Below are 22,635 nucleotides of genomic sequence, written 5' to 3'. Positions count from 1 at the left end.
CTCATTATTCTTCCCTGCCTCAAATATTATTCCCCTTGTGTGCCATTGTTCCCCTTCATATTGGAAGTCAGGGGGAAAATATTATGTTTGTGCCAGGTCGTTGCCTTGCCAGCAATGCGGATTTACACCAACGACAAGGTAGGAAAGGTGACAAAGATTATATGTATTCTCGTGTAGTAAAAATTATGCGGTAGAATTCTAGTTTATGCTCATACTCCCCCCTCCGCCCCCCAACAAGCTTGGGGACAAGTGGGAATGCGGGGTTTCGGGTGGGGATCATGAAATGCGTCGAAAATGTGTATTTTTTGCGTCACGGGCGGGGAGGGGGGGGAGGAGAATGCCCATCCTAAACTCTACGGAATGTTCACTACAACTTTCGTAGATTCACTCATTTGTATATGTAAATTCCATAAATTTTGGGTAAATTTCAGCAAGGACGCTAACCTAACCTAACATAACATAACCATACGTAAACCTAGCCTAACCTAACCTAGCGTAAACCTAACCTAACCTAATCTAGCGTAAACCTAACTTAACCTAACATAAACCTAACCTAACTTAACCTAACCTAGTGTAAACTTAACCTAACCTAACCTAACCTAATATAAATCTAACCTTAACCTAACCTAACCTAACGTAATGTAATCCAACATTAACCTAAACCTAACCTTACATAACGTAAACCTAAGGAAACTTGTAGTGAAGATTCCGTTGACTTTTTAATAGGAATTTTTCCCCATTATGCAAAAAGTACGCATTTCCGATGCACCTCATGTTCCTCACCCGAAACCCCGCATTCCCAGCTTGTTGGGGGAGCAGGAGAGAGTATGGGTAGAAACTAGAATTATTCCAATTATGCTAGCAATTATAATGGTAAAGATATTACAGGTAGTAAAATGTATCTTTTCTCTTCCGCATTTAAAGAGAAATCACGAACAGAATAGTTTCATAACATAATACGTATAATAGTAGAATTTAGAAAAGGTGGTAAGGATGTGTATATCCTCATGCATAGTTGGAAGTAAAAGGATTCACGTTCTTTTGACTTTATTGCAGCCACCTTGTATAACATGCACCGAACACTGTGATATGCTTCATCAGTTAGGAGGTCTTAAGGAAGAAACAAGTTGTTTGTAGCAGTGGTGGTAATGGATATTGGTATAGAATACCAAGATTAGTAGGAGTAATGTCAAAGTGGGTCGAAGTGGTGGTAGTGTTGGTGGTGGCGAATTTAGTTGTCATCTTAGCAGAAACACTAGTTAAGATGTCAGTAATCGTGGTGGTGGTTTTGGTGGCGGTGATGGTGGAAGTACTGGTTGTGCCGGCTGCTCCATATACTCTGCAAGACAAGGGTTGGCAATATTCCCAGTCCCTGCCCTACGCTGCGTTGTCCCAGCCGTCAGCCGTGCCTCAGATGTGCTCCCAAAATTAGATCATTACCACAGCCACCGCATGCACACGAGCTCCTTTGTCTCTCTGATCCTCGTCCCTACTCCATACCTGATACCTTTCCCTGTACAACACATCCTCACTTTTTCTCCTGATCCCACTCGCTCGAAAAAAGAACAGTCCCTTTCTCTGTTCTTCCTATAACCCTTCGTCCCTGCAGCTTTCCTTACGTCATACCGTCTTCTTTTACCAGTCCTTCCTTTGTACCATGTGCCTTCCTAACATGGCTCACGTCGTTTTTTTTTCGTTTTTTTTTCTCTTGTAACTCACTACTATACCTTTTTCCCGCTTTAAATTCTTATCCTTCCACCTCCCTTAACCTTGTATTGCTAAAGTTTTTCCCTGCTTAAATGCTTGCTTTATCCGACTCCCTCCCACCTCTTTCCCTCCTAACCACCTCTTGCATCACCACGCCTTCACTTGCTCACCTCGAGTATTTCCTTGAACTGAGCCACCGCTCCACTCCCACACAGCCATACACGCCATACCCTATGCAATTATTCCTTTTCTTCATTCATGACTTCTCTCGACGTATTTCAACCCAACGCTCACTTTCTAAGAATGGGTCTGGACGTGTGTGTGTGTGTGTGTGTGTGTGTGTGTGTGTGTGTGTGTGTGTGTGTGTGTGTGTGTGTGTCACGATTATTTATTGTTAGGTATTGGATGGGTTTTTTAATTTTTTTTTTATGAGACCCATCTGTGCCTTTATGATGTCGTATGTTGTCTTTATGGAGTTATGAAAAAATTGAGGGCTATAATGGAAAAGAAATTATTTTGCCATAGTGAAGCTAAATATCACCGAGCAGTGATGAATGGTGCCATTTTTTCCGCATGTCTCCATTTTGAGTATTTCACGGTTTTACTGAAACGATTCCGCAAGCTGTGATCCATCCTGCATATGTGTGTGTGTGTGTGTGTGTGTGTGTGTGTGTGTGTGTGTGTGTGTGTGTAAGTTTGTGTGTGAGTATGTGTGTGGGTTTGTGAGTGTGGGTGGGTGTGGTGTGAGTATTTGTGGATGTTGGTGCATTTGAACGTGAGTGTGTTAAAGGGAGGAATATGCGTAGGTGTGTGTGTGTGTGTGTGTGTGTGTGTGTGTGTGTGTGTGTGTGTGTGTGTGTGTGTGTGTGTGTGTGTGTGTGTGTGTGTGTGTGTGTGTGTGTGTGTGTGTGTGTGTATGCATACTCATCATTCCCGGAAAAATAATTAATAGTTGAATATCTGATAGTGGAAAAAGATTAAATAAAAAAAAAAAAACATATATATGGGCTACCGTGATATGGCGCTCCCTTCCCCTCTGGCTGCCCTTGTTGCTCCTGGAAACTTTATATTCTAAACACCCCGTCGCACTTACCTAGGCAGTGCACGCGTGAGGACCGTAAAAGGACCCATTTGCCGGCAAAAGGTGCAGACCACACACCCACACACAGCCAGTAATCTCCATCGCGACCACAGGAAAGGCAACACACGACAGAGCCACCGGATAAACTTTATAAGGGCGGGTATTAACCTTAGAGGCATACAGACCTTCTCGTATACTAACACCGCACCATCCACGCCCATACTGCCTCCTAACCTTACGTCCTTGTCTACTTTACTGTCCCCGCCACATCCTTTTATTTACTTCCTCACCTCATTTTGGCCGCCCGTGTGTGTATGTGTGTGCATCAGTTTGTTGTGTGGGAGGGAGAAGGTTATGAGTGTGTTTGTGTGTGGGTGAGCTGGTGGCTGGGTGGGTGGGTGTGTGTTCATAAGGTTTGTCTTTCTTTTATCCGTTGTGCATGTTTTTCGAAAATTTTTAGCCGTTATAATCTACAGTTTTGGACTCTTACCTGACAGCATGAAAGTGTAATAATCTCTCTCTCTCTCTCTCTCTCTCTCTCTCTCTCTCTCTCTCTCTCTCTCTCTCTCTCTCTCTCTCTCTCTCTCTCTCTCTCTCTCTCTCTCTCTCTCTCTCTCTCTCTCTCTCTCTCTCTCTCTCTCTCTTCAAATACATGATAAAATCGCTGTAGCTTAACACCATCCGAAAATCTCTATTAGAAAAATTAAACAAAAAAAAAATTAGAAAAAAATAACTTTTTTTGACAGTACAAGAAAACAATCACAGGGAAACACTTTTTGGAAAGATATCTTGTGAAATAAAAAGTAAAAAAGCAAAGGATTCCCGTGATTGAAAACTGAGTGAGTTGCAGTGGTGCGTGGAAATCGATAACCTTTGGCTTGGAAGGAAAATCATGTCGTGGAAAGTGGCAAGTTGCTTCTCATGGCTTAGAAGTAGGCACGGCAACACGCAGGGCCCAAGAGGTGAGGGGGTGAAGCCTAGGAAGGAAAAGTAAGGCAGGCACGGATGGTATCGTTTTAAAATGTATGAAAATTCGAATAGAAAATGCGAAGGAAGGGAAGTGCATCCGAATCCCAAGACGCTTCTCCTGACCCATCAAAGCCCCAGCCGCGGTCCGCACATAGATGGAAACTTCCTGATCTATACAGGGGTAGGAGGATAAGGGATGAAGATCTTGGATTACAGACAGACTAATGGAATAATAGATATATGCTTAGATAGTCAAGTATATGAATATAGTGCTCTTACTTATGTTGTTTTTTTATAAAGGAATTGGAATTTCTTTATAGCTTGGTATATAATAAGAAAGATACTTTTATACAGACTTAGTTGCTTAAAGGAAAGGAGAGAGTGAGTACGCAGAATTATATAAGAGAAGTAATAGATAGATATTTAGTTATACAAATGGACATACTGTTACATAGTTACGGTTATTTTATTATGAAATTACAGTTTTCTTGTAGTTCAATACTGAGCATATTGTCCGCGTAAGCTGTATTTCGTATTCTTTATCAACAGATCTTGCAGAATCTATTTTTTTTGTAAAACATATGCCTTTTGCCGTGAAGAAGGTACTTTTTTTTTTTACTTCTCTTCAATAAGCACGGTATTCTATTTTATTCCTCATGTCAATAGCAATTTTCCTTAACACACTTGACCTATAGAAGCGTGCAAGTGTAAACACCATGGCAAGTACCTACGCACCATTCCTCCCTTCGTCGCGTTATCACCTCTCAAGTTTCATCTCCCTTCCCAGTTATCAGGCTGTAGTTAACGGGTTAACGAGTCCCTGAGGGCATGTACGAGAATAATGATTTAATTAGCAGTATACGCTGTAGATTCAATGGACTTAGTATCTGTTTATGGAACTTATTTAGTAGAAAATTCATTTCTAGTTCCAGTCTTTTCCACGAGCAAAGGAGGATTGCCTGGAGGTATGAATGGATGGGGAAAAAATCCTCTTAATTGCCTATCCCCAAGAAAAATGTGTAGAGAAGGAATCCAGTTTCGTTGGTTTATTGTGTTCCTAGGGTGTCTTCATGCTGCTCACTTGAAACAGTCCAGCTCATATGATGAAAATAGACATAAGGAGAGACTTTCACTTTATATTGCTTTGATGTGGAGACTGTCATTGCGATTATATTATCGGTAGGAAAAAGATAGATAACTTGAAAGAAAACTTGGGGTTTACAGTAAATGATGATGTGTGGTAAAGTGCAAAGAGACATTACCTTTTCCATAACAAACTGTTTTAGTACGTGTAATAAAACACCACAAGAAAGACTTTAAGAATATCTCACCATTAATCATCCATGTTCATATTAAACACGAGGCGTTATCCTTAAAGAGTAAATTAATGGAGCCACTTCATACTATTTGAATGTGACTGAACTCAGGCAAGCGTGACCAAATCAGGAAGGAGAGGGAGGGAAGATTTGGCGGACTTCTTGAAAACTTGAAGAAGGAATGAATGCGGGAGGACGGAACCAGAAGTTAGAATATTAAGTAGCGGAATGTTAAAAGGAAAATTTGTTAGGTTAAGCAAGTAAGCAAATATTATCTTACAAGAAATTTTGAGCTTTGGAATATATTCTGTTGGAAATTAGGTGGTGGGAAGTCAGAGAGAGAGAGAGAGAGAGAGAGAGAGAGAGAGCGTAATTTGCTGGAAAGTACAGAACCAGGGATGTTTAATTAAGTCGCCTGGACGTGTGGAGAAGGAAAAATGGAAAGAAAAATGGTTCAAGAATTTATAGATCTGAAGCGAGTGAAAGGTTGGCGTGTGGCACGAGAAATGGGATGCAGAAAGCTGGAAAGGAATGGTTTGAAGTACCTGTAAAATTCATATAAGATTGAATAAATTGAATTAGTGTGGTTTATAGAGAAGTAATGCACCGTTCATCTCACATCATTGATCACAAACGCACTGGGGCAACTGAGATATAAGAAACTTTACTGATAATCCCTTTTGCTCTTGTGTATTTGATTGGAAGTATTAGATGTCGATTTGTTGTAGATTTGTAGAGGCAAAATGAATAGGTTCCTCAGCAAAATGGTGAAGTCCCACGGTACGATAAGAAAGCGAAAGGAGAGGAATTCCATCTTCACTAATAATCTTGAGAAAGAATTAGCAAGAGAAAAGTTAACAACGGACTCAATTGTAGAGAAGGTAACGTATCGCTGCAACAGTTCCTTGGGAGAGCCAGGACACGACAAGAAACAGCGGTGAATAGGAAGTGTTTATCGTTTTTCTATTTCATGTTCAGACGAACAGTGGTGGGAAGTCAAAGTGTCTCATATTTTCTTTGTGTTTAATGTATTTCTCAAACATATGGATATTTACCTAGTATTCATCTATGCATCGACTGATAATTTATTAGTTTATTTTGTTAAACTTTGATCTTATTTTAGATATTTTCTCTTATTTCTGCAAGGAACCGTAAATTGTATTTGAAAAAATAATAATACTGAGTTGGTTTTGCGTTCCTAAATGGAATTCAATCACGATTTTTCTTTGCATATTTCTTGAACCTTTTGCTGCATCGGACTACTTTATATGAAAAGAAAAGCTTTTCTTTGCATACGGAGAAAATCGGCGTGTTTCTGTGCCTGGTCTGTGTCGCTCCTGGCTCTCAGTCACTGTCGCCAATATCTCCCTGTTCCTGTCAGAGTGTACAAGATGAATGGCTGCCTGAAGGTGTTAAATACTGAGCAAAAAGGAAAGCGAACAGAAATATTTGAAGCCCTGTGATCCAGAAGACCGTTGCAGTAAAGCTTGCATCATTTATTCAAACAAAAACTCGATTTATTAGTTGAAAATTAAGTAAATATAGTCAATGGGTAGAAATGTTGGTCTGACAGGCTGCGATGGGGTTGCTCTGAACATTCCCACTAGCTCCCATCTTCGTAAGTTCTGTCCCTGCCTCCCTAAGGCCCTGATGGAAAAAAATGTCATGTAAATACACTAATTGGTATTGGGGCCGAGGAGAGGAAAGGTGACAGTGTTTGACTCCCTGGGGAATGTGCTGTGTGGTACTGTCACGCGTGCCATCATTAGTTATATATAGTCAATACACTGTTGATTATCATTTGTTTGATAAAGAATTAAGAAGAGTAAGTAGTTAGAAAGTTGACAAGTTAAGATATTAGAGAATTAAGAGCTTAAGATATTTACTTAAGAACTTAAGGTGGAAATTTATCGTATCTCCGGTGTTTTATGTATTTGTTATTTGTTAGAAGATATACTTTACAATATTGAAAGTTACATTATGTTAATACAGGATTGTCTGCAACACTACCATTCAGCATATCATTACACACTAGTGCCTCACAAAAACTCAACGTTAAGGACTGGGAATCGTAAACCCGTAGGGAAATATACAAAAAGTGTCAAATATTGAGATGGAAAAAAACGACTACTGGCTGGTGACGAGAGATGTAAAGGCTGCGCTAGTGTTTTTGCTTTTATTGTTGTTTGCAGCACTGTCGTATTCTTTATTGATGACATGTGCTGCTGCCACCGCTGCTACGATAAAGAAAAATGTCCTATATTTTCTTGTTTTTAAAGGAGACTGAACAAGACCAACAACAGAGTTTCAAGAAAACTCAGGTTAATTGCGGATTTGCAAAAAAATATATATATAAATAAAAAAAAAGATAAATAGAAAAGGATTCCAATCAGGTTAGTTACAAATTCAATAAATATTACATGAAACATTAAAAGTTATATAAAATCAGAGAGCATGATCATAGAGAGTTTCAAAGTTTACCAGGGGAAGGAATGGATGGAAGAGCACTACTTAACAATTACATTAGGAAACAGAACATGCGGAATGTAAGTTTATGCGTGAGCAGCAGCAGCGGCAGTAGTAACAGCGGCAGCAAGAAGAACAGCAGCAGTAACTAAACGAGGGAACTTGAGGCTAATCACGAGTCACGACCGCAAAAAGTTTAAATGGCAACGGAGTCAATTTGTTGTCTTCCATTGTTGCTTCTTTCTTCTTCTAGTTCTGTTTCTCTTTCCTTCCTCTCATTTTTTTATTGGTTTTTCTCCTGTTACTATTGTTTATGTTTTACAGTTATTTCTTCTTAACAATCAAATTATATTGTTCTTTTCTTCAACTGTTAGTATTCCTTTTCTCCTCCTCATATATTTACTAGTATTCCGAGTATTCTCTCCTTCTCTTACTCTTCTTCTTCTTTCCTTCCACTATTTCTTTTTTCATCTCCAGTTACTATTCTATTATTTCTTTCTTATTCAGTTCCTCTTTTCTCCAAATCCAAATACTGTTTCCTGCAAATGTTATGTCTTTGTAGTTCCATTTTTGTTCTTTCCTTATTTTACTATATTGTCTTTCCCTTGTTTCTTGGTATTGCTTTATAATCTTCCTTCTTTTCATTGCTCTTCCATTCCACTTCTAATTGTATTTAAGTTCCCCATCAGCTCCCCTTTTTTAGGTCCACCACCTTCTCCTTCTCATACCGTTATCTTACCATAGTTGTATACTCCGCTCTTAATATTGTCTTATAATCCTCCCTCTCATATTGTTACTCCCTATTTTTACTTATAATAGTCTTTAACTTCCATACAAGTTCTTTTTCCTATTCCACCTCCTGTTCATACTTCTTCTCTTCTGTCTCCTCCTCCTCTTCCTCGTCTGACTCTTGCTCAGCCGCCGCCGCTTCTGCCTTCTCCTCCGCCGCTTCTGCCTCCTCTTGTTCCTATTCGCCTCCGCCTACACCGTCGCCATCTTCCCATCCACATCTTTTTTTCTAATTCTCTATTAGTCAGGTCTCCGGATCGGCCAGGAAGTAGGAAGGGGGGTTAATTAATCTTCAGGAGTAATTAATCAAGTTAAATTAATTTGCAAATTCTAGCAATTAGGCTCAGCAGCATTTTGAAGTTCAAGTGGCTTAATTGGCTTCACTGATGACCACCTGTGATGCGTTGACTTTTTTCGCTTCGTGTTGCACCTGAAGGAAATAAATGCTTTACACTGTCTCCTCGCCTTCCACAGTGCTCGTTAAACTCACCCTTTGCGTAGCACATAAGCACCTAAAGGCAGTAAATATTACTTTACCTACCTACACTCTCTGCCTGGCTTGCCTATCCTAGTGCTCCTGACACTAACAAATCCTATGTGTAGAAGTAAACATGTGTGCACAAGGAACCACCGTGGACTCAGAGACGAAATTAAGTCTCTCTCTCTCTCTCTCTCTCTCTCTCTCTCTCTCTCTCTCTCTCTCTCTCTCTCTCTCTCTCTCTCTCTCTCTCTCTCTCTCTCTCTCTCTCTCTCTCTCTGAATGAATATAAGAGTATATCTAATGTTTTTTCCTTTTTTTCTGAAAGTTGTAATAACCTTTATGTTCTCATGAAGTATGAAAAAGATCATAAACTATGACGAAAAATGTACATTAATTAGATAGATAAGAATAGGAATCCCTACTATCTCTCCTTTGTGTGTCCGTGTGTGTGTGTGTGTGTGTGTGTGTGTGTGTGTGTGTGTGTGTGTGTGTGTGTGTGTGTGTGTGTGTGTGTGTGTGTGTGTGTGTGTGTGTGTGTGTGTGTGTGTGTGTGTGTGTGTGTGTGTGTGTGTGTGTGTGTGTGTGTGTGTGTGTGTGTGTGTGTGTGTGTGTGTGTGTGTGCATACTGCCTCTTTTTTTTCGAATTGCGTTTATCAGCATTTTATTTTAATATTTATTTTTTCCAGTGAGCGATTGAATTATTTTTTTCTTTCTCATCATATTTTATTATCCTTAGTAAAGCGTCACCTAAAATTCATCATCTTTTTAATCATCGCTTAAACATTCATAGAACTGGTAATTTTTTCTTACACTAAACACCATCCGGCTATTTTTTTTTCCTTTACAGTTACTCCTACATTCTTTTTACTATCAACATCGTCATTTCGTGCACTTTTTTCATCCTGCCGTGGTCGTTTACTTGTTTTCTACTTTTCTAGTACTTTCCTTCACCACAAAGGTTTCTTCCACTCCAGGACATAATGGGAGCCGCGGTCACCTCCTCCTCCTCAACGTGACCCACACACTTAAGATTATTTCCCTTCCCACTCTCTCACCGTCTCTCGTCGACCTCTCTTTTGCTTCGCTCCTCGTTATTTTCTCTCATTTCTTTTTGAAGTGACAAGCTGCGAGAGGCTTCTCATTATCACCATCACAGCGCTGTACTGGAACGTATACTCTCTCACTTAATACCAGCATTTTAAAGTGTGTGTGTGTGTGTGTGTGTGTGTGTGTGTGTGTGTGTGTGTGTGTGTGTGTGTGTGTGTGTGTGTGGGAGATGTGTTCGAGATGTGCAGTAAAATATGTTTCCTCATCCAAAATTATGAATGATATAAAAACCTTTGAATAAATGCCCAGAGTTTTGCTTTTAATTCATTGGATCAGAATATATTAATGAGCCAGACACGTCTGACGGAGTTGCCGATGTCCGCGAGTAGTAGTTTTAAGAAATTATATTTTTGTGTTTCTCTATTTATTTAAAAATATTCACAGTTTTGCGGTCAATTAGCCTTATATCTCTAGTGCTTTGCCAGCGTAAAGCGCATTATGACTCCACAGAGTACATGTAATGGCATTTAGATTGTAGTCTTTAATTAATTAATTAACAAAATCATTAAATATGAGTTTGGACTTTGATAACGTTGAAACTTTCTTTTCGGCCTTTAGCTAAATTAAATTATTCCCGTCGCCCATTTGGTCATTAGTGATACGTAGAAAAAAATATAAAGATACGGAGAAATATTTACTATTGCTAATAGGAAGATAAATACGAAGATAGTTACAGAAGTAAATAAATAGATAGATAGATACGTCGATTGGTTGAATGATACTGGAAATAGGTAGGCGAATAGATAGATGATTCTTTTTTCTCATATTAAAATATCACAAATATTACGACAGGGAAGGGTTGAAGGTGAACACGGGTATACTTTGTGTCTGTACTCTTTTGTCTAATATCACACTGGCACTCTTTAAACAAATATCCTTGTCTGAAGTCGACCACAGCGAGAAATTTATTTAGAAGATTTAGCCACAAACTTAATCCATGACTTTTTTTCAATAAGGGAGAGAGAGAGAGAGAGAGAGAGAGAGAGAGAGAGAGAGAGAGAGAGAGAGAGAGAGAGAGAGAGAGAAGACTGTTTTCGTATAAAGCTCTGATGAGACAATCATTCGTATACAAAAGGCGATCGTCACTCGTAAGGGAACACATCTTAGGTGAGGGAATTGTGTTTCTTGCTCCGGTGGCCACGAGGAATAAAGGAAAGGCAAGGCTCTTGAAACAAAGACTGGGAAACAGAGGACGGAACGCTGCAACCTTTGGCTTTTAAACGCTTCGAACACTACACAATATTTTTTTTTTTACATTTCCCAGCTAGACCAAAAAACGAGAGAGAGAGAGTGAGAGAAAGAGAGAGAAAGAGAGAGAGAGAGAGAGAGAGAGAGAGAGAGAGAGAGAGAGAGAGAGAGAGAGAGAGAGAGGGGAGGGGGACGAAGTGTGCAAGGTTTAGAGTATTGAAGAATTCTCTCTGGCGGTAGGATTGCCTATATCTTTGTGTCTCTGTTTCTGTTAATCTCTCTCTCTCTCTCTCTCTCTCTCTCTCTCTCTCTCTCTCTCTCTCTCTCTCTCTCTCTCATTCAAAGTTGTAAATCACGCAGAGGAAAAGGAAAAGTCGCAATGTTCGGTCACACGGAAATACAGGAAAGAATTAGAGCTGCTGTTGCTAGCTGTAGTAATAGTATTATTATTATTATTATTATTAGTAGTAGTAGTAGTAGTAGTAGTAGTAGTAGTAGTAGTAGTAGTAGTAGTAGTAGTAGTAGTAGTAGTAGTAGTAGTAGTAGTAGTAGTAGTAGTAGTAGTAGTAGTAGTAGTAGTAATAGTAGTAGTAATAGTGGTAGTAGTAATAATAGTTATTATTTTTATTATTATTATTATTTTTATTATTATTATTATTATTATTATTATTATTATTATTATTGTTATTGTTGTTATTATTATTACTATCTCAACAGCAGCAGCAGCAACAGCAACAACATCATCATTATTATTATTGTTAGTAGTAGTAGTAGTAGTAGTAGTAGTAGGTAAACTTTGGAACTCCCTGCCTGCTTCTGTAATTTTATCTTCTTACAACTTAAGAGGGAGGTTTCAAGATATTTGTCGCAGACTTTTGACGAATTCTTCTTATCTTTAAGGGAACTGGCAATCAAATGGGCCTTTTTTTCATTTTTTTTTACCCTTGGCCAACATCCCTTCATGTTTAAAAAATGGTAGTAGTAGTAGTAGTAGTAGTAGTAGTAGTAGTAGCAGCCACCACCACCAGCAACAGCAGTAGCAGCAACAGTAGTAATAGTAGTAGTAGTAGTAGTAGTAGTAGTAGTAGTAGTAGTAGTAGTAGTAGTAGTAGTAGTAGTAGCAGCACCAGCAACAGCGGTAGCAGCAACAGTAGTAATAGTAGTAGTAGTAGTAGTACTAGTAGTAGTAGTAGTAGTAGTAGTAGTAGTAGTAGTTTATCGCTGCTGTTTAAAACTGTTAATAATATTTCTGTTGATATTGGTACTAGTTTATCCAGTACTTTGCATAACACCCCACAGTGTTTATTGTGTTGCATTAGTAGTGGCTAAAGTTTACTACGTGAATATCGTTTATGTACAATTATGCATCCCAAACACGCGCGCGTTTGCACACACACACACACACACACACACACACACACACACACACACACACACACACACACACACACACACACACACACACACACACACACACACACACACACACACACACACACACACACACACACGGGCCCCTCAATAATATTGCAAACAGACGCAGACACACAGGTTCCAATAACAGGTGGCGTGCATCACCGGAAGGCACGCGACCTGGTCAGTGTGATATTGGCACTTGGGAAAGCCGTTTGTGTCACTGCTAAGCAAGAAGGAAAAGGAGGAAAACAGGAGTTAGTATGAGCACAAGGATAAAAATGAGTAGCAGATGAGAAAAACGAGGAAAACCTAAATTTGAGGCTAAAAATTAAGATGAGGAGCAAGAGAAGGAAGACGATGATGATTAAAAAAAAAAATTATAAGACGAGAAAAAACAACGAAAAGAATTTATCAAATAAAAGAACATTGAAGATGAGAAGTGGAGGAGTAAAGGAGAAAAAAATAAAAGAAAAAACAACGGAGTAGGAAGAGAAGCAATGTAGAGAGGAGGAAAAAAAATTAAGAACGGAAGAATAAGATCAAGGAACGGAGGAGAATGTGGAAAAAAGACTGAACCAGCATAGTAGTGAAGAGAAAGAGAAGGAAAAGGAGGAGGAGGAGGAGGAGGAGGAGGAGAAAGAAGATGAGGAGGAGGCAGCAGTGGAGGATTAAATACGGCTTTACATAGGTTAGCCAAACACTTTAGTCCTTGAATGGCAAAAGAGATGCTAAAGAGACAAGACAGTACAGCAGAAGAGAAATAGAGAGAGGAAAGAGGGAAAATAAGAGAACATAGATAAAGAGAAATACAAACAATTACAAGTCAAATACAAAGAAGTAGAAGAAATATAAGACTACTGTAGGAAGAAAGAAAAGGATAATGGGGAAATGGATAGAAAAGAGAGAAGGACGAAGAAGAGGGTAATAAGTAAAAGGAAGCAATAAATAGTTGGGCTGATATATGAGGAAGCCGATGGACCAGGAAAAAGAAAAAGAGAAATGGAAATAATGAAAGACCAGCGTAAGGAGGAGGAGGAGGAGGATGAGGAGGAGGTAGATTCTTCGAGGAGCAGGAGAAAAGGAAGAAGGGAAGCAGAATGAGGAGGCGGAGCTGGACTAGGAGGAGGAAGAGGAGGAGGAGAGAAGAGGAGGAGGAGGAGGAGGAGGAGGAAGAGGAGGAGGAGGCTTTGCGTATTGTTACGATAATGGATGGTGAGAGTATTGTCGTGAGTCTGACAGTGAGTAGTGAAGGTGGCGTTTGGTGTCTTGGGTGCAGCAGTACGTGTGTGTGTGTGTGTGTGTGTGTGTGTGTGTGTGTGTGTGTGTGTGTGTGTGTGTAATAATATGCAAATACATTTTTAAGGATATTGTGGCTCAGCTACTTAGTTATGCAAAGCAACATCTGAGACAAGACATGATAAGGTACCTCAGTTGGAATGTCCTTAGTTGTCATTAGAAAAGATATTGGCAATGGTGACGATGATAGGGATGGTAGAGGTGAAGGTACCAGAACTTGCAAAACTTGGAAACCCCATTAGATAACGAAAGCGACGATGATGATGATGGTGATGGTAGTGGTTTCCATATTTATAAAGCTGCATTTCCTCAGTAGGATAGCGTTTCATTAAATTTTGCCATGAAGCTCCTACGTATTTCCTATAAACTCCTACCTCGCATTTTCTTCCTCTTAACTCTACTTTCGCCTAACCTTCTATTTCCACCACTTATCTCTTCTCTTTGAAGTCTTACCTCCTGTCTCAAATTCCCAACTCGTTCCTCCTAACTCTTATCGCCCAAGTAATATCCTTCTCCTCTTAACTCCTTCCTTTCACCTACCACCTTTTACCTCTTATCTCCGAATTTATTTCCTACTCGATTCCCGCCGTTCAGCTCTTACCACAGGAGCACGTAGGGAGACACCAGTACGTGTGTATATAACGGTTCTGTTTGTTTTCTCTTCCAGGCTCCACCTCTATCTGGCTCACTGTCACCTTTACCATCGAGCGCTACATCGCCGTGTGTCACCCGATCAAAGGCAAGGTGAGTATCTCTTGTCATTTTCTATCGCTATTTTTACGCTAACTTCTCTTCTGAACTTTCTAAATGCTTACCTCTCTTCCTCCCACGGCATCCTTCGCTGCTGCACGTGACTTTCTATCTTTTCTCACTCCTATTCCGTCCGCTCCTGTAATGCAAGGGTCAACCAATGTTCTCACACTATCAGCTTTCTTTTTATCTGGTATACTCTGGAAGTCTCAGTCTACTTTTGTATTTTTTTTTCTGCGTGCTACTTAAACTCTTTCTAAAGAAAGGTTTCTAGATGCTTATCTTTAAACTTTGTTAATTTTAGATAAACCTTTTGGCTTTCTTCTTCTTGTTCTTCTTGTTCTTTTTCTTCTTCTTCTTCTTCTTCTTCTTCTTCTTCTTCTTCTTCTTCTTCTTCTTCTTCTTCTTCTTCTTCTTCTTCTTCTTCTTCTTCTTCTTCTTCTTCTTCTTCTTCTTCTTCTTCTTCTTCTTCTTCTTCTTCTTCTTCTTCTTCTTCTTCTTCTTCTTCTTCTTCTTCTTCTTCTTCTTCTTCTTCTTCTTCTTCTTCTTCTTCTTCTTCTTTTTCTTCTTCTTCCTCTTCTTATTATTATTTTTTAACGTAGGGAAGAGGAACGGCCAAAGGCAAAAAAAAAAAAAGATTAAAAAAAAAGGCCCACTTGAGAGCTGGCTCTCTAAAAAGTTAAAAAGTGTCAGCCAAAATTGGGATACCTCCCTCTTAAAAAAAGACAAGTCGTAGGAATTCGGAAATACAGATGCAGGGAGGGAGTTCCAGAGTTTACCAGTGAAAGGTATGAATGATAGAGAGTACTGGTTAACTATTGCGTTAGAGAGTTGGACAGAATAGGGATGAGAGGAAGAAGAAAGCCTTGTGCAGCGAGGCCGCAGGAGAAGAGGAGGCATGCAGTTAGCAAGATCAGTAGAACAGTTAGCATGAAAATAGCGATAAAAGATAGAAAAAGATGCAACATTTCGGCGGTGAGAGAGAGGCTGAAGACAGTTAGTCAGAGGAGGGGAGTTGATGAGACGAAAAGCTTTTGATTCCACCCTATCTAGTAAAACTGTGTGACTGGAACCCCCCCAAACATGCGAAGAGTACTCCATACAGGGCGGATAAGGCCCTTATATAGAGTAAGCAGTTGGAGGGCGAGAAAACTGGCGGAGACGCCTCAGAACACCTAACTTCATAGAAGCTGTTTTAGCAAGAGATGAGATGTGAAGTTTCCAGTTAAGATTATGAGCAAAGGACAGACCGAGGATATTCATTGTGGAAGAGGAGACAGTTGAGTGTCATTGAAGAAGAGGGATAGTTGTCTGGAAGGTTGTGTCGAGTTGATAGATGGAGGAATTGAGTTTTTGAGGCATTGAAAACTACTAGATTTTCTCTGCCCCAATCGGAAATCTTAGAAAGATCGGAAGTCAGGCGTTCTGTGGCGTCCCTGCGTGATCTGTTGACTTCCTGAAGGGTTGGTCGTCTCTGAAAGGACGTGGAAAGATGTAGGGTGGTATCATCAGCGTAGGAGTGGATAGGGCAAGAGGTTTGGTTAAGAAGGTCATTAATGAATAATAGAAAGAGAGTGGGTGACAGGACAGAACCCTGAGGAACACCACTATTAATAGATTTAGGAGAAGAACAGTGGCCGTCTACCACAGCAGCAATAGAACGGTCGGAAAGGAAACTTGAGATAAAGTTGCAGAGAGAAGGATAGAAACCGTAGGAGGGCAGTTTTGGAATCAAAGCTTTATGCCAGACTCTATCAAAAGCTTTTGATATGTCTAACGCTACAGCAAAAGTTTTGCCGAAATCTCTAAAAGAGGATGACCAAGACTCAGTAAGGAAAGCCAGAAGATCACCAGTAGAGCGACCTTGACGGAAGCCATACTGGCGATCAGGCAGAAGATTGTGAAGTGACAGATGATTGAGATTAAAGCTATAGGACGGTAGTTTGAGGGGTTAGAACGGTCACCCTTTTAAGGAACAGGCTGAATGTAAGCAAACTTCCAGCAGGAAGGAAAGATAGAAGTAGATAGACAAAGTTGGAAGAGTTTGGCCAGGCAAGGTGCAAGCACGGAAGCACAGTTTTTGAGAACAATAGAAGGGACCCCATCAGGACCATAAGCCTTCCGAGGGTTTAGGCCAGCGAGGGCATGGAAAACATCGTTACGAACTATTTTAATTGTAGACATGAAATAGTCAGAGGGAGGAGGAGAGGAAGGGACAAGCCCAGAATCGTCCAAGGTAGAGTTGTGAGCAAAGGTTTGAGAGAAGAGTTCAGCTTTAGAGACAGAAGAGATGGCAGTGGTGCCATCAGGATGAAATAAAGGAGGGAAAGATGAAGAAGTGAAGTTATTTGAGATGCTTTTGGCTAGATGCCAGAAGTCTCGAGGGGAGTTTGAGTTTGAAAAATTTTGACATTTTCTACTTATGAAGGAGTGTTTGGCAAATTGAAGAACAGACTTGGCATGATTCCGTGATTGTTATCACTATTATCATTATCATTATTATTATCAATATTATTATTATTGTTATTATTATTATCATTATTATTATTAAAATTTTTATTATTATTATTATTGTTATTATTATCATTGTCATTATTAATATTATTATTATTATTATTATTATTATTATTATTATTATTATTATTATTATTATTATTATTATTATTATTATTATTATTATTATTATTATTATTATTATTATTATTATTATTATTATTGTTGTTTTTATTATCATTATCATTATCAGTATTTTATCTTCTTCTTCTTCTTCTTCTTCTTCTTCTTCTTCTTCTTCTTCTTCTTCTTCTTCTTCTTCTTCTTCTTCTTCTTCTTCTTCTTTTCCTTTTCTTCTTCTTCTTCATCGTCATTATCATCATCATCATCATCATCTTCTTCTTCTTCTTCTTCTTCTTCTTCTTCTTCTTCTTCTTCTTCTTCTTCTTCTTCTTCTTCTTCTTCTTTTCTTCTTCTTCCTCCTCCTCCTCCTCCTCCTCCTCCTCCTCCTCCTCCTCCACCTCTTCATTTTTTCTTCTTCTAGTTCTTCTTCTTCTTCTTCCATGTTGTTAACTTCAGCCAGTGTTCCTCTTACATAAAAACTGGTGTGTATAGTGTAACTCGTCATCTGGTACATTAGAAAAAAAAAATAATTAAAACAGAGCAAGTAAAAATAATAGTTCAAGTTTTTGGAGGATCGGCGAAAGAGCCTTTATTGAATGGAGAGGAGCAGAAGAAACTAAAGAATTAAATTACTGCCTAAGATGAACTCTGAAAGGGACGGAGAGGAATGAAGGGCGATGAAGAAGATGAAAGGAAGAACGTGTCTGTCTGTCATGAGGAGGGCGAGGGAACTAATGGAAAGAAAACATAGATTTCAAAAAAAAAAATGGTGATGTTTATTAAAATGTTGAATTAAGTTAGGAGTGGAGAGAGAGAGAGAGAGACTTCAGATAAAAAATGAGAGCATGGATACACTAACTTGACACAATTTAAAGCATAGTTGATTGAGATTGTTATAGAGTTGACAAAAACACCAGGATCATATGAGCGTAGCAATGATCCAGCCCTATTTTATATCACGAATTCTAAGAACCCAGTAAAATGTCAAGACAGGACAGAAATATGACCTAGCAAAAAAAAAGATGATGACAATAGAAAGTGTGTGTGTGTGTGTGTGTGTGTGTGTGTGTGTGTGTGTGTGTGTGTGTGTGTGTGTGTGTGTGTGTGTGTGTGTGTAAAGCAATGATGTATTAATAAAGGAGGTGGAAACTCTCTCTCTCTCTCTCTCTCTCTCTCTCTCTCTCTCTCTCTCTCTCTCTCTCTCTCTCTCTCTCTCTCTCTCTCTCTCTCTCTCTCTCTCTCTCTCTCTCTCTGTAAGCACTTCTCCCCTTCGTGTCTGGAATCCCTCTGTCATCTCTTTGTCCGTAATTTATCTCTACTATCTCTCCCTAAAGAAGAAGTGCCAAGAGGAGGATACGAGTGATCCCTCTTTCTTTTCCTTATGCGGATTATATTAAGTGCTCTCTCTCTCTCTCTCTCTCTCTCTCTCTCTCTCTCTCTCTCTCTCTCTCTCTCTCTCTCTCTTGACTGTCACTATAAAATTTTCTCTATTATCAAATTCACTCTCCCTTCCTCTCTTTCTTCCTCTCCCTTTCTCTCTTTCTCTGCCTCCTCCTTTCATCTCTCGTGTCTTGATGTTTTCATTTCATTCCATTCCTCCTTTATTTCATATTCCTAACATTCCTTCTTTTAATTTTCTCCTCTGTACTTGTCTCTTTTTGTCTGCGCCGGCTGCAAATTCTTTCAGTTCGGTTCAATAGTCTTGTCTCCTTTGCATGCATATACCTTCTTTCATTCTCCGCCTTTCTCTTACGTATATTTGTACCTCTCTGGGTGATTTTTCTGTGTCCATGGCCATCTTTATTCATGGTCTCTTTGTCTATCTGTCGGTCTGTCTGTATAAATGTTTGTCTGTCTGTTTGTCTATTTGTTTCTGCACCTGTTTGTTTATATTATAATTTGTTCATCTTTTGATCTGTTATTGTTGCTTTTTTTTTGTCTATCTATCTGTTTTGTCTTTTGTGTGTGTGTGTGTGTGTGTGTGTGTGTGTGTGTGTGTGTGTGTGTGTGTGTGTGTGTGTGTGCATACGGCAGATGAATAGAACGTTCTCTCTCTCTCTCTCTCTCTCTCTCTCTCTCTCTCTCTCTCTCTCTCTCTCTCTCTCTCTCTCTCTCTCTCTCTCTCTCTCTCTCTCTCTCTCTCTCTCTCTCTCTCTCTCACACACACACACACACACACACACACACCATCCGTTCATCATCTCTCCCCTACAGGTAAAGCTTACCCTCATCGTACCCAGCTATTATTTTCCATTCTTATCTTCCCTCCTCTCATCGTTTTACACCCCATGGAAGTCATTACTCCTCTCTTCCCTTTATCCTACGTTATTCCGGTAGCCCTGCTGGTGATTTTTCTACTCTTCCTCCTTTTCACCTGTTCCTTCTTGTCTTGTTAAGTAGTCAATGTGTTGTTTAGTATGTTTCACTGACTCATACTTTTTTTCATTCTCTCCATTTTCTTTTCTTTTTTTTTTTTTTTTTTTTGGGGGTTGAATTCTGAACGGAATGTTATGTGCGAAGAATTGTTATAGTCTTTTTTTTTCATTTACCTGCAGTCATTTTTTTTTTTTCCACTCTTCTCTTTCTTGTTGTTTGTCTATTTACCTGGCTGTTTATTCTTCTTCCCCTTCTCCCTGCCAAGTCTTTTGTGCGAAAAATCACGGCAAGAGAATTAGTGTTCGTGTTTTTCCTATTCTTTATCCTTTTCATTTGTTGTCGTTGTTGTTGTTTTTGTTATTGTTATTGCTTTCTTGTTCTTTTTTTCTTTTTTTCCTCCTCCTACTCCTCTTCATGTTCGTCTTCCTTTTCCAATTATAGTATTCACATTTATCTATTTTTTTTCCTTCCTGTCAGGTTATTTGCACGGAGAGTCGCGCCCTAAGAGTCATCGTGGCGGTGTTCGTATTGTGCTTCACGCTTACCGCCACCACGCCGCATGAGTGGGTGATTCTGATGAACACTGACCCTGATTCGGGACAGTCACATCTTGCCCTCGCCTACTCCTCGCTTGGATCCAACACGACTTATAAGAAGGTAAGGAGTCTGGTATTGCTTTTGCTACTGTTACATCCATAAACATTGCAGCTATTGCTTCTGTTAATACTTCGGATTGTCATTGCTTCTTGGGGTGTTTGTTGCTATTCTTCAGCTTTCTGTTTTTTTTTTTTTTTTTTTTTTAAGATGGTTTGCAGCCTCCACCACCTTCTCCTGCTCCTCCTCATTCTCATTCTTCTTCTCCTTCTCCTTCTCCTTCTCCTCATTTTCCTTCTCCTCCTCCTCCTCCTCCTCCTCCTCCTCCTCCTCCTCCTCCTCCTCCTCCTCCTCCTCCTCGCTCCCTTCCTCCTCCTCCTCTTCTGTTCGTGTCTCCTGGTGATGGTAATTTCTTTTGTTTCGTTCCTTCAGTATTGTGTTGTGTGTTTTTATCTATATCGTTGTTTTTTTGTTACCTTAATGTTATGAAGGAAAATGGTGAAATCATTTATAACAAAACAGCAATAAGTGCTACTGCTACAATTTCTTCTACCACCACTACCACTACTACTACTACTACTACTACTACTACTACTACTACTACTACTGCTACTGCTGCTACTGCTGCTACTATTACCAGCAGCAACAGCAACAACAACGAGCACAAAAATAGACAGCAATGTTTTTTTTTTTTTCGTATGTGGATGTTACTCTCAAAGCTTGGATCTGTGTCTTCTAAATCCCCCGTAACCATTTGACCTTTTGATCTTTTCCTTTCTGTGTTTTCCTCCTTTCTTTTCTCTCCCCTTAAGATTGACGTTGGGCCTTCAGTATCCTCCTTTTTTCCTCAGTGATGCGACACCTCTCGGTAGATCGTAGCTGTGTCTATGATTCTTATATCTTTTTAGCTGACAAAGAACAGAACTTAACGTTAGACTCTTGTTGCGTAGTATAGCGTTCCTAGATGATAAAAAGCTGTACCTATTTGTGGAGCTTTTATGTTTTTTGCTCTTCATTTTTATTATATTTTTACAACAAAGACTACTTCAAGAATCTTCTACCTAGAATATTTTCCCTTATGATATTCTTGTAATCCAGTATATGTTATGCTAGGTAATCCTGCCGAGCTTTTGCGTAAATCCCCCCCCCCTTTTTTTATAGGGTTTCTATGTAGATAATTTCATTCTTGTGAATTTCATCCTACGAAAATTCCCCCTAGAAACTTTCAACGATATTCTTTTAACGATAATCTTCTAACGCAGCTTATCGTAACTTAAACTTTTTACGTAATTTCCACCTAAATGAATCTGCTCCCACGAGAGTTCCATTAAGAAAATTTCACTCAAACTTCCTCTTACGTATAACTTCTTCTATTCTGTCTATGTAGTCATACCTAACTTATGATTACTATTTAACCGAATTTACCATAGTGAATATTTTTAGGGGAATTTAGGTAGAATAAGAGTCAGTTTTACAGTATACGAATTGTATATGATCAAGGTGATTTTTTCAACGTTTATCTACATATGGTCATGGTCGATAAAGAAATAATTAATCGGATTCACTCCCAATATGTCTAGCGTCTTCTCTCAATTTTAAGCACTCTACTATAGTGCAAACTTTTCTTTTTCTTTCTCTGTATTACGTTTTGTAAAAACTCCAAACAGATCAAAATACTTAGGACTGCAGAAGACACTGAGCACGTTGAATCTGAATATGGAAGGTTGATTCACTAATGACGCTTGTTGTGAGGGACTGCTTAAGAATACTTAAAGGGGACCCTGTGAGTAAACAATAGGCCTACACGTTACAGTCACTTTATATTATTCATGTCCACACATCATCTCTCTCCGTGAATTGTTTGATTTTCTTATATAGCTCCCTATTGGCTCTTCACCATCATCTGATTTGAGAATACTGGATACGTTTATGGATTAAAATGATTGGTGGATAGAACATTAGACCGGTTTATGGACGAGGATGATAGGTGGAAATAGGTATTCATGTTACTTTTAGGGACTGTCACGTATAGACAAAATTGCTTCATGCAGCTTTTTTCATTTTCGTATGTTTTAAGCGTTCAATGTGTTTGTCCTACGTAAGGGCATATATTAAAGAGATATGCACTCTATCTTTTCATAGGATAATAATTATTGCACTCCTATAATCTCAATTGAAGTAAATAGTATAAAGTAAAACAGAAAGTATACTAAAGATGGAAAGATAGCCTACAGAGAGATTCTATGCTATAATGAATCATACAAGAGTGAATGAGTCCTCTTGCAGCCTTCATTGTATCCGATTACTCTCTATGATACTTGTTGTCTGCGTCACGTCATATGGTTCTCACTAATTGCTCTAGGTTTTGGAATAATGGTTTTGCTGATATAAATTATAATCCAACAATTGTTAACTGCACCTGCTGTAAATTCGTGGTATCACCTGTGGTCACATTCATCTTTCTCTTCTTTAATTGCTGTCAT

General features: G+C 39.1%; 1 protein-coding gene across 5 annotated transcripts in view; it reads left to right on the top strand.

The window, feature by feature from the left end:
• The window catches only part of LOC123520649 (FMRFamide receptor-like), a 239,432-nt gene that overhangs the window by 190,722 nt on the left and 26,075 nt on the right, over positions 1–22,635 (top strand). For all 5 annotated transcript variants that reach the window (XM_045283136.1, XM_045283132.1, XM_045283131.1 and 2 more), the window contains 2 exons: positions 14,484–14,560; positions 20,036–20,215. In XM_045283136.1, coding sequence (XP_045139071.1) covers positions 14,484–14,560; positions 20,036–20,215 — 257 coding nt within the window. The remainder of the gene's footprint in view (positions 1–14,483; positions 14,561–20,035; positions 20,216–22,635) is intronic.

The sequence above is a fragment of the Portunus trituberculatus genome, chromosome 47, assembly GCF_017591435.1.
Source record: "Portunus trituberculatus isolate SZX2019 chromosome 47, ASM1759143v1, whole genome shotgun sequence".
NCBI classification, from domain to species: Eukaryota; Metazoa; Arthropoda; class Malacostraca; order Decapoda; family Portunidae; genus Portunus; species Portunus trituberculatus.
The sequence above is the reverse complement of the archived record's forward strand: the minus strand, read 5'-3'. Positions and strand labels throughout refer to the sequence as shown.